Genomic DNA, 13,062 nt, shown 5'->3' with positions numbered 1-13,062 from the left:
AGGGGCACCTGGGTTGGTTGGTTAAGCCTCCAACTCTTCATTTTGGCTCAGCTCATGATCTTGCAGTTCAGGGCTTTGGCCCCCTCGTCAGGCTCTGTGCTGACAGTGTGGAGCCTGCTTGGGATTCTCTCTCTCTCTCTCTCTCTGCCCCACCTAAGTTGAGCTTTCTCTCCAAATAAGGTTAAAAAGAATAAATAAGCTTAAGAAGAAGAAGTTTAAGGGTTGAATTATCAGGAGTTTTATAATAATTCAAGTCAGGGTTTCTCATACTCAACATTGCTAACATTTGGGACAGGGTAATTCTTTGTTGTTAGGGCTCTATCCTGTGTAATAGATGTTCGGTAGCATCCTGGCCTCTACTCAGCAGATGCCAGTAAGGCCTCCTTTCAACTGTGACTATAAAAAATGTCTTAAGGGGTGCCTGGCTGGCCCAGTTGGTGGAACAGGAGACTGTTGGTCTCAGGGTTTAAGTTCGAGCCCTGTGTTGGGTGTGAAGATTACTTAAGATTAAAAAATACGGGGAGGCACCTGGGTGGTTAGGTCAATTAAGCCTCCGATTTTTGATTTTGGCTCTGGTCATAATCTGACGGTGGTGAGATTGAGTCCCGCATCAGGCTCCACACCAGGCATGGAACCCACTTAACATTCTCTCTCCCTCTCTCCCCCTCTCCCCCTCTCCCTCCCCATCTCCCTCTCCCTCTCTCCCTTTCCGCCTCCCCTCTCCCTCTCCCTCTCCCTCTCCCTCCCCCTCCCTCTCCCCCTCCCTCTGCCCTGCTCACAGGTGCACAAGCCCGCTCATTTGTGCACTCTCTCTCTCTCTCAAAAAAAAAAAAAAAAAACTTTAAAAACAATGTCGTAAGACATTCCTGAATGTCCCCCAAGGGGCAAAATTGCATAAGTTAAGAACCACTAATCTAAAGTGAATTTCTTTCTTTTTCTTTCTTTCTTTTCTACATTAATATACCTTATTATTTTAGAGCAGTTTAAGGTTTCAGAAACTTGGGGCAGGAAGTCCAGGGAGTTCCCATATACCCCCTCTTTCTTGCCCCTCCTGACCTCCCAGCCGTTTCCCTTATTATTAACATCTTACTTGAGTGTGGTTTGCTTGTTACAACTGAATCAATATTATTACATTATTGTTAACCAACGTCCATAGTCCAATTGGGATTCAGTCTGTATATTGTACAGGTTTACAAATGTTAACAAATGCATAATGTCATGTGTGTCATTACAATATTCAGAATAGTTTCACTGCCCGCACATCCCTGTGCTCCACCTGTTCAGGTATATACCTTTTAAACTCTCCTTGAAATGATCCCTAAGCTGCCTCCCTATTAATGCACATTTTAGTTGCTTCCTGGTGATTGATTAGTACCCTAGCCGTCTTAGTGAATGAATACTCATTGTTATTTAGGATACTGGCCTCTGGTTAATCTTTGGTTGTATGTTGATTACTCAGCCCCCATGTCCAGATGAATAACGTCTTATCACATCTGATAACCAGGGCGATTCTGATTGTCTATAGTAGTCCCCACTTACCTGCGGTTTCACTTTCCACGGTGTCAATTCCCCGAGGTCTGGAAGTAGATGATCCTCTTCCTGACGAATCATCAGAAGGTCAATAGTAGCCTAACACTAGGTCATAATGCCTGTCATTCACCTCCCTGCATCTCCGCATGTAGGCATTTTGTCATCTCACGTCCCATATGAAGAATGGTGAGTATAGCACAGTAAGATACGTTTAGAGAGAGACCACATTCACATAACTGTTACAATGGTACATTGTTACCCTTGTTCTAGTTTATAATTATTTTTAACCTTTTACTATGACTGATTTACAAATTAAACTTTATCATGGGTATGTGTGTATAGGAAAAAACGTGTTATGTGTAGGGTTTGGGACTATCTGCAGTCTCAGACACCCATTTGGGTTCTGGGAACGTGTCCCCCGTGGATAAGAGGAACCATTGTATAGTTAAAATTACTCTTGAAAATTCCTTGAAAAGATGACATATTAAAGACCAGAGTTTATCTTCAATAAATTCAACACAGGTAGTATTTTTCCCATGTTGAATCACATAGCTGTTTCTTTAGGTAGGCTCTAAACATGTAAGTTGCTTGTGTTTAGCAGACACGTATTAAATGCTTAATACATGTTTACAAAATGCTAGAAAAACCTCGGTGTTGTGAGATGCTGGTACTTTGAGGACACAGGAACTAACACCTTCTTGAAGGGCATCAACTTCAAACCTCCGGTTCTGCATTTATTCTCAACCATGAGCTTATTGAAAAGAATGATGGATAAAATCTCTCCCTTCTGTCCCCTCTCTCCTCTCTCTTTTGTCTGACTACTCACATAAGTTAAAAGCAACTCCATCAAATGACGCTTGTTTCTACATGCTAGGTATGCAGTATATACTCTATACATATTTGCTGAAAGAATAAATGAGTCTATACTGAATAGCAGCCTTCACTCTGGTGAGTCTTAATTGCTACAAAATTAACTATAATCCAAAGAAGTAAATGAACGCTAGGCTGAGTTCTTGGAACATAGCATATAGTTCACATAGACCCAGAAGGTAACAAAACACATGTAATTGGTGGTGATGATTAATAACAAAAAGTTATTTGTCCTTAGCTTCTCATTTTAGAATATGTACATGTATTTGCTCTTCATAAAAAACTCACAAGCCAACTTCTTTGAAAAGGAAATTGAATTTGAAGGACAGAGCATAAAAGAAATTATTAAGAAAAATAAATATTATTACTGGGAGTTAACAGATGACCTTTAATATGAATAAATCGGATTGTGGTCTATTTTGGTTTTCAGGAAGCCCAAACCTGTTTTCCGAGATTGTCAATGTCGTTAAGCCGTACTGCTTAGATTTCAAATGAATAGAGAGATTTATCCTTACGTAAGAACAACCGAGTGACTTCTTGCTTCCTGTAGTCATTTGTAAAGCCGGATCTTTCACCTCTAAGATGAACCTTAAGGCCACAACCTTCGTTTTGAATGTAATGTTGACAGGTGCAAATCATGGTGTCTCCAAGCGAGGGGATTCTCCACTCTATCTGTTCTTAGTGAAAGAGAGTAAGTGTATGTATAGGTTGCTCAGTGGCATGGTCAGGAAATGAGATGGTAAAACCAAAACACAACATTTCTGTGGACATTGACGGAGAGCCATGTACACCAAGCCTGATGTGGTGACAGGATGAGCAATTTCTAATACGGCACATACACTGTGCCTCAAACAGACCCTGGCCGCAGCCCGTGCTCGGTTTCCTGGGTTAATCTGTGACACTTGATCTGCAAGTGTTGAATGAATGCTTCTGGAGGAGATTCACTTGAAGTTCAGTGTTCCATCATCCAGCCGAGACATTCATCTCTTTGAATGTGAATCACTGAGGCGAACCCCCAGGAAGCTGGTGTGAAAATGCATAAATGATGGATCTTGAAAATAATTGGTTCCGTGTTTTCCTTTGTAACCAGGGGGTGAGGGTGAAGGGGAGCTATGCCTTGCCCAAGATGAGAATGTGCTCTCTGGAATGCCACTCCGAGGGTCTGTCAGGGAATCAGGTTATGGTCTTGTCATTTTTTGTGAATGTTTATTTATTTTTGAGAGAACAGGAGTGGGGGGAGGGACAGAGGATCCAGAAGCGGACTCTGAGCTGTCAGCACAGAGCCCGATGTGGGGCTCACACTCATGAATCACGAGACTGTGACCCGAGCCGAAGTGGGATGCTCAGCCTTCTGAGCCACCCAGGCACCGCCTGATCTTGTGTTTTAAAGCCAAGCAGACTGGGTTTGCCTCTGGCTTCTCTACATAGTGGCTGTGAGACACTGAGTGAGGGGCTTACTTCTGGAAGCCTCTCCCTCTTACCTGTAAAGCATGGGTAATAACAGTACCTACCACCTGGAAGGAGTCATGGTGAGACTTAGGTCAGGTATATAATGCCTAAAAAGTGTCTTGCGTGGTGCTTGACTCTCCACAAACGATAGGTTCTGGGAAAGAGATGAAGCAGTGGACAGTTGAAGAGCTACCAATGGGCTGATTGATGGATGCCAGTTTGGTCAGGATTTTTAATAGCTGTTCATGTACTTATCCCAGGCTCTGATAGACCCCAGAGAGTCATGTCTGTTTTTTCATAGACTACACTTAAATACTTGGGGCAGTTTTTGAGAGGACCAGCTGTGACTGCATCGTATTACCTGTTCTTCCTTCTGTTAAGTTCCATGAAGACCACACCCCTCTTTTTTTTATTTATTTATTTTTAAGTAAGCTGTATACACCCAACATGGGGCTCGAACTCACAACCCCGAGATCAAGAGTTGCATGTTCTCTCGACTGAGCCAGCTGGGCGCCCCCCAAAATTGTCTCTTTTGACAACTAGAATGTTGCCATGTTACAGTGAGATAATAGCTGACCTTAACGAAGTACATTTTTAATTCACTTGATGCAATTTGAACGATATCTGGGGTTTCATTAGACACACGTTTTCAAGTCCTCTTCTTTCAAGTGTTTTTCACAAATGGCCAACTTGATCCATTTTATTTCAGAGCATGGTAAGGAAACAACAGACAAGTAATAGTAAAGTCTATACAAACCTTTTTATTGAATTGATACCTTTTATGAGAAAATGATGATACTATATGAGTGGTTTTATGATAATCAATATTCCAGCATGGTGAATATTATGTGCCACTGAAGATCACTATGAGAGTGCTATAGGCACACAGAGAAGGTGTGTAATAAAATTTGAAGAATGCTGTGTGAAAATGGAATATGGAATATCCACAGTTATAATAATAATTAGGTGGGTCCTGAGTTCAGTCTCATAATAATTAGGTAACAGAATAGCTATACATAGAAATATACAATAAAAATAGCTGCAGGTTTATCAGGAGGGTAAGGAAAATGGGATTATGGCACCTGAATACCGTTATTTTAATTTTTGTGTGTGTCTTTTTAAAAACTTCAAAATGTCACATGGTTCGGCGGGTTGTCCTTTGGGGGAATTGAATCCGTAGCCTTATATGTGCTGACCGCATTTTGCTAGAACCCGGTGTAGTGTCGTTACTTATCAGATTTCATCTGGTGACTAGCTTGGATGATAGTTTAGGTAACAGTGACTGACATTACTGCATTACTCTTCTTTTCAGTGATGAAAATGCCCGGAAAGACTTAAAGACATTGCCAGCCTTTCCAACCAAAACCCTTCAGGAACATCCATCCCTGGCTTACTGGTAAGCCAAAGCAGGACAACAGGTGACCCCGTTGTCATAGCCTCCATTGAGAACTGCGTGCTTTTCAGGAAACTAAAAGAGATATGAGTGCAGAAAGTATCAAATCACATGTGTTAGGGTGACCATAAGTAGACCTGATCCTTTCCATGAAAGGGTCTTGTCAGAACTTACTGGCGATCGTTGTATCACGATTGTAGCCATTAGTGAAGAGTGGCTGCATGCTTTCTCATTTGCACACACAAAAAGTCTGTATAGAATATGCTTTTAAGGGAACATAATGCTCAGTACGTGTGCAGTCACTGTGTGATGTGGCCTTAATCTAGCAGCGTGTAATATACGTGTTATAAAATACAAATTTCCCTGGATAGAGGTTTTCTCACTACCCAGAAATTACCTGAGTGAACAGAGGTTTCTCCCATGGCCAAAAATTGTTGTGTATTTTGAGTAATTCCGTTTGTTGAGATTATTTTAATTCCATTAAATGCATTAATTCATTAAATTCATTAATTATTTTAATGAAGCCATAGTACCCATTTTCCGTTCAACATTTTTCCTGGTAGGATATGTTTTTCCCCCTTGAGTTAGTTACAGCCCCTTTAAATATAGTTTCCTTGATTTAGGGCTTTGAATCTTGAAAATAGTTTTACTTTCCATAAAAAAAATGGATTACAAAATAAATATTCAACATGAAGAGTGGTTTTTTTTAAGTTCATTTATTTTGAGTGGAGACGTGGGGGACCAGCAGAGAAAGAGAGAGAGAGAATCCCAAGCAGGCTCCACACTGACAGCACAGAGCCCAACACAGGACTCAAACTCATGAACCATGAAATCATGACCTGAGCCAAAATCAAGAGTCAGACGCTTAAGTGACTGAGCCACCCAGGCTCCCCCATGAATAGCTTTAATAATGGAAGTTGGACTGCAGTTCCCAAATAAAGAGTGAAAGTGTGTACTGAGGCTACATTCCTTCCTCAGTCTGGAATCTTCCAAACAAATCATGTTAAGTGATAGTTTCTTAAGAAAAGAAAAGAAAAAAAAAAAAAGGCCTTTTACCACTGATTACTGGTTGTGTAGAGATAAAAACATTTATCTTTCTAGGTTATATTTGAGATATGATAGGTATCTGAAAGAAAAGAACAGTAGCTCAGTGACAGCAAAGGTGACAGACTTCAGGGGTGCCTGGGTGGCTCAGTCGGTTAAGCGTCCGACTTCGGGTCAGGTCATGATCTTGTGGTTCATGAGTTCAAGCCCCTCATCTGAGTCTGTGCTGAGAGATCAGAGCCTGGAGCCTGCTTCCGGTTTTGTGTCTCCCTCTCTCTCTGCCCTGCCCCACTTATGGTCTGTCTCTCTCAAAAATATATAAAATAAACATTTAAAAAAAATTGTTTTCTGAAGGTGACAGACTGCAGCCTAGTTCTGCCTTTCTCGCCAACAAGTTGTTTTTTTTTTTAACTTTTTTTTTTTATTAAGTAATCTCTGCCTCCAATGTGAGGCTCAAACCCATGACCCCAAGATCAAGAGTCTCATGTTCTACTGACTAAGCCAGCCAGGTGCCCTTCCAGTCAACAAGTTTTATGCTGGGACAATAATGAAGGGTTTTCTCTGAAAACATTGTGTCCCCAGGTAGTGAGTGACAAGAGAGTGTTTTGGATTGTACAAGACTCAGAACAGTTTTAATCCTTTCTAAATCTTCATGGATAATTTTTAAAAAATGTATTTAATACTTGCTGATCTCTTTTTTTAAGCCTTTTAATTTCCCTAGCAAGGCTCACTACTTAGCATTTAGTGACATTATTTTGTATTTGTTTTGTCCCATTCAATTATGGCAAAAAATACTAGTTTTTCATTTGATAAATTGAAATCCTGTTCTTTTCCAATAGATTAAGTTTTAAAACATATTAATATATTATATAGCATATAAAATTTAAATCAGAAATCATGATGAGGTAGTCCTGTCTGAGGTTCAGAAATCCATGTTCTACAAAAACAAAAGTCATCCAGCTTCTGTATCCCAAACAGGTTACTGAAGGCATTTTTCTTGTTTCTCAATAAGCCACCTGAGAATCTTGAAAATGAGTCTGTACCTCATATAATCATACATTGCCATATTTCTCATTTGCTTGTTTCACAGTGAGGACAGGGTGATTGAGCATTATTTGAAAATCAAAGGTCTGACCCGGGGTCAAGCTGTGGTTCAGTAAGTATCTGTCTTTCCTTTTGCTTAGATATAATTTTAATATCTCCTATTTGAAGAAATCATCTGAAATGATTTCTGTTGTATATTTTGTTTGTATATAGTCCCCATCTGGTTAGAAATACCTTCATATGAATTATAAAGTGCCTTGGGTCATTCCATAGTTGATGTCATCAATTCAGAGGCCTACCAGTGTCAGGCAGGTAGCAAAAATGAGACATGTAGGCCAGGTGTAGGGTAATAGGGAATGGTGGGGATTGAGGTGATCTGGAGAGCTATTACCCTGGGTAGAGGCAAGGTGATTCAGCTCCGGAAATCAGGCCTAATGTCAGACCTGATACTGTCTAAGAAGTACTGGAAATTCTGATTTTTAAATCCCAATTTAAACATTGCAAAGCAATTTTAAGAAAATTTTATTACAATCTGAGCCAAAGAAAACCTATCTGGAGGCCATGTGTGGTTGCCCGGCTTGTGACTCTATTTTGGGTGGAGCATACAGTGTTGGTGTTGGCTTGTCTATATCTTCGTGCTACCAATAACGGACCATAGTGATATATTTCTGCATTTTATTCTATTTTTTTTTTTAGTCTTTATTTTTAAGTAATCTCTATACCTAATGTGGGGCTTGAACTCACAACCCAGAGATCAAGAGTCACATGCTCTACCGACTAAGCCAGCCAGGTGCCCCTATTTCTGCATTTTAGACTTATAGAGTAACCATTCATTTATTAACAATAGTTCACAAGCTACGTTAAAGTTTTAAAATTATAAAAAACTAAATTTATAAATTTAAATTTTAAAAATTATAAAAATGAATATAGCATTATTGCTCTAGTAATTGTAGAATAACTTTTATGGCCATAGACGTTCTTGTAAAAACCTGCGGGAATGTCGCTCCGAGCACGTAAGAACCAAAATAAGAACTTGGAGATTGCTATTCCTCTGGCCAGTGTGTAGATTTCCCTCACACCTCCACCACTGGCACTAATCTCCTTTTCATCACAAAACACCCTGTGATCTCCAAGGCAGAAATCAAAAATTAGCAGTCCTGAAATTGAACCCTTGACATTTGAACTCATTGTTCCTGTTTTCTGGGAGGGACAAAAGAGGTGTAAAAATTTTCCCTGAAGGATTTTAGGTTAGGCCAATGAGCATGTTATGAAGTGCCGTTGCTTAAATGCAGAGTCCTTTTACTTCCCCTGATCATTATCGTTGTGGCTCCAAATACTAGACTAACTTGGTGGTTAAAGCTCTAGATGGTGGAATCCAACTCTCTGTTAGGATCTTGGCTGTGCAGTGTACTTGTTGAATATTGTTGGCACATTTACCATTAACCTCTCTCTCTTTTCTTTAATGTTTGTTTATTTTTGAGAGAGAGAGAGAGAGAGCACAAGCAGGGGAGAGGCAGAGGGGGTCAGAGGATCCTAAGCTGGCTTTCTGCTGACAGCAGAGGGCCCAAGGCAGGGCTTGAACTCACAAACCGTGAAATAATGACCTGAGCTGAAATCGAATGCTTACCGACCGAGCCACCCAGGAGCCCCCATTTACCTAACCTCTTACATTCATTTACATATAGGTCATTTACTTTTTAAAAAGTATCGAAGTATTGATTACAAAATCCAGAGCAATTGATATTCAAAATGGCATTAAAAAGTCCACTTGAGGGGCGCCTGGGTGGCTCATTCGGTTAAGTGGCTGACTTCAGCCATGATCATGATCATGATCTCATGGTTGGTGAGTTGGTGCCCCGTGTTGGGCTCTGTGCTGAGCTCTGTGCTGACAGCTCACAGCCTGGAGCCTGTCAGATTCTGTGTCTCCCTCTGTTTCTGTCCCTCCCCCACTTGTACTTTGTCTCTCTAGCTCTCAAAAATAAAGAAACATTTTTTAAAAAGTTAAAAAAAAAAAAAAAGTCCACTTGTACTAAACAGGAACCTCAAGTCTTTGTGAACAGAGAGGAAGTCTTACACAATATAATTCACTCCATAAAACCTTAGAAGTACACAATAAATATTTGTTGAATTAAAACTAGTAAATAGTAGCATCATTAATTTTTATTTTGGGGAACACATTTTTTAAATACAACAAAATTGTATATACAGTATATAATAAAATTCACCCTTTTTAGGTACATATTTCTTATTAGAGTTTAGACCTAAGAGTAAAGCATATATTCCTGAGAGTTTAGTAGTCAGTAAATGGGATCAGTTTATTTTTTTAACTGTTTATGTACTTATGCATGTATGGACGTATGTATGTAATCTCTATGCCCAACACGGGGCTCTAGCTCACAACCCCAAGATCAACCCCATGTGCTCTACCGACTAAGCCAGCCAGGTGCCCCAGAATTGTTTTATTTTTTACTTACTACAAGCATGACCGAGAAGCTGATTCTCATTGCTTTGCATCATTAAGTGCTTAGTTTAAAAAATACTTGCAATTTGGGGTTACAATACAGTACAGTATGTTCTAAGCCATAGAAATCTTAATATGCAGAAATTAACATTTCCTGTAGCTTTTGGAAATTGAAGTTTTGTTAGCAACTTCCTAACATTTGGGTAAGGTAAAATATATTACTCCCTAGAATGGCTTATTCTATTTCTACCGTAGTCAAAGACATTAGTCATGGTTGTAATGAGGAAAGTACATACAAATTGTGCTTCTGTACATCATTTTTCCCGAAAGGATCCTCTAATTTATGAAGAGATTATAATATATACTATTCATTTTTCATAGGTATATGAAAATAGTAGAAGCTCTACCAACCTATGGAGTCCATTATTATGCAGTAAAGGTAAATACTTTTACATGACAAAGCTTTCATAATACCCATGTGACTTTGGGAATTAGTGAATAGCACCAACTTCTAAAATCACATAAATTAATATGCATATTTGTGCAAATTATCTCTGTAAATTTCAGCATAAAAAACAAAATTACTTATTTAAAAAATAATAAAATAAAATACGATTGATTTTTTTTTTTTTTTTTTACAAAAACCTGATTATGCCTTGTCATTGATAGCCAATTATAAAGCACGCTCTTTTTGCAAAATACTTGCTGTGTTCAGATGTTTTCCACAAATCCCTATTAATCCTAACATACTCAGATTATTCTCTTTTGGCACATCTATTCCTTTTATCTATTTTAACTGCTATTTCTCTTCCCCAGTTGTTCACCTGCCTAATGCTACCAGATATTCTCTTTGTTTTTAATTAAAATTTTTTTATGTTTATGTGTTTTTGAGACAGAGAGAGACAGAGCATGATTGGGGGGAGGGGCAGAGAGAGAGACACACACACAGAATTTGAAGCAGGTTAAAGACTCTGAGCTGTCAGCACAGAGCCTGATGTGGGGCTCAAACCCTTGATCTGTGAGTTCATGACCTTAGCCAAAGTCGGACACTTAACTGACTGAGCCACCCAAGCGCCCCTCTCTTTTTAAAAAAAAAATTTTTTAATATTTATTTATTTTTGAGAGAGAGATAGAGTGCGAGCTGGGGAGGGGCAGAGAGAGAGAGAGGGAGACACAGAATCCAAAGCAGGCTCCAGACTCAGCTGTCAGCACAGAGCCCAATGGAGGGCTCAGACTCACAAACCGCTAGATCATGACCTGAGCTGAAGTCAGATGGTTAACCAACTGAACCCCCTAGGCACCCCCCAGATATTCTCTTGATAGCCCCTTTATCTGGGAATCATAAACTTTCTTTTTTTTTAAAGATTTTATTTTTAAGTAATCTTTAACCCCAACGTGGGGCTCGAACTCACAACCCCAAGATCGATAGTTACATGCTTCACCAACTGAGCCAGCTGGGTGTCCCAAGAATCATAAACTCTACATTGTCATTTCAATACTTCATAAAGTTCTCAAATTTTTGCAGGATTTGCAATACCAATTTTCAATTGGTATAGTTTGTATTTGTGTATTGTTTTCAGGTGTTTTCAAGCAGGGAGAGACTAAGAAATATTTTGAGATGGTAAGGGATAAAGCAGTGTTAAGGAGGGAATCTTGTTTGAAGGGAATAATTTTATCGTTGATCAATCATGAGTGACTTTTCCAGTTACAACAGTGTTTGCAGTTCAAAATAGTAGGGGATTGAACAATAAATACTTGCATAATGAGGGCACCTTGTACTAAAAATAAGTACCATTTCAACTTTAATTTCTACAGATTATTGTTTTGTTTTTTTTTAAGTTTATTCATTTTGAGAGAGAGAGAGAGAGAGTGTGTGTGTGTGTGTGTGTGTGTGTGTGTGTGTGTGAGCAGGAGAGGGGCAGAGAGAGAATCCCAAACAGACTCCTCACTGTCAGTGAGTAGCCCAATGTGGGGCTCGAACTCATAGACCATGAGATCATGACCTGAGCCGAAATCAGGTTGGACATTCAACCGACTGAGCCACCCAAGTGCCTCTAATTTCTTCTGATTCTTAATTTGTTTGTATACAGGTATATGTTTAAGCCTAAATTTTTCTTTCCTTGTGTCAATGCGTCCTTTACTTTGGCAAGACCTAAAAGATTTTGGAAAAAAAAAAAGATTATGAAAAAAAAAATTCCTCCCCTCCCCATATGTACCTCAAAGTGATTATTCAAACATCCTGCCATTGAATCATACAGTTCTCCAAAAGAACTTTTCAGTATTCCCATGCTCACTGTTAACTAGATTATAAACATCAGGTTTGGGACCTCTTTTCTCATCTTTATAATTCTTTGGAAACTTCCCTGACCTTTATAGTTGGTTTCTAATCAAGAGAGCAGAGAGCTTTTTTTTTTTTTCTTTCTCTTTTTTCTTTCTTTTCTTTTTTAAATGGATAACTGGCTTTATACTCTGGATTAGTTTTTACATTTTATTTCTTCTCTCCAGATGTTCAGTCAAGACAGTAATGTTTCATCCTTTTTGGTGGTATTGATAGTATTAATCTGTTTTAACTTAAAGATCTTATTTGAAGGCATTTTAAAAACAAGTTAGGTGTGTAAGTAATGTTTTGTTTACCAAGCCAGCTTTATTTTGACTAGTTGATACTTGGTAAATTATGAAATTGGTAGATCTTCAGCTCTAGAAGATTGAACAATTAAGGGCTCGGTTCTCATCCTTTTCCATTTTCCAGGATAAACAAGGACTTCCTTGGTGGCTTGGAATCAGCTACAAAGGAATCGGCCAGTATGATCTGCAAGATAAAGTGAAACCTCGGAAAGTAAGTATGAATCATTTTAGACACTTAGGAGAACCTGAGCTGCTCTGGATTTGGCAACGTTGCTTTAAGGGGCACCGAACAGTCTCAGACAAAGAACTTTGGTTAGTGAAGCTGTGGGTTCAGAGGAGGCTCAGGTTAAGGGAAAAATACTTTTTATAACTAATTTATGTACCTTTATACAGTGATTCTGATCTGATCATTTACTCTAAGGAAATAAAGTTATGTACTAAGATTTAAGGATGTTGATCACAGTTTCATTTATAAAGGCATACAACTAGATTACTCTCTTTTTAATGTGTATTATTTATTTTCAGAGAGAGCGTGAGCAGGGGAGAGGGGCAGAGAATCCCAAGCAGGCTCAGCACGTAGCCCCATGCAGGGCTCGATCCCCCAACTCTGAGATCCTGACCCAAGCTGAAATCAAGAGTCAGACGC

General features: G+C 39.1%; 1 protein-coding gene across 13 annotated transcripts in view; it reads left to right on the top strand.

The window, feature by feature from the left end:
* Nucleotides 1-13,062, top strand: part of FRMD4B (FERM domain containing 4B) — a 321,761-nt gene that overhangs the window by 272,768 nt on the left and 35,931 nt on the right. For all 13 annotated transcript variants that reach the window (XM_078442828.2, XM_078442821.2, XM_078442822.2 and 10 more), the window contains 4 exons: nt 5,162-5,245; nt 7,377-7,442; nt 10,173-10,230; nt 12,541-12,627. In XM_078442828.2, coding sequence (XP_078298954.1) covers nt 5,162-5,245; nt 7,377-7,442; nt 10,173-10,230; nt 12,541-12,627 — 295 coding nt within the window. The remainder of the gene's footprint in view (nt 1-5,161; nt 5,246-7,376; nt 7,443-10,172; nt 10,231-12,540; nt 12,628-13,062) is intronic.

This window comes from Panthera onca, chromosome A2, assembly GCF_046562875.1.
Source record: "Panthera onca isolate mPanOnc1 chromosome A2, mPanOnc1 haplotype 2, whole genome shotgun sequence".
NCBI lineage: Eukaryota > Metazoa > Chordata > Mammalia > Carnivora > Felidae > Panthera > Panthera onca.
This window is presented reverse-complemented; position numbering and strand designations above follow the sequence as displayed.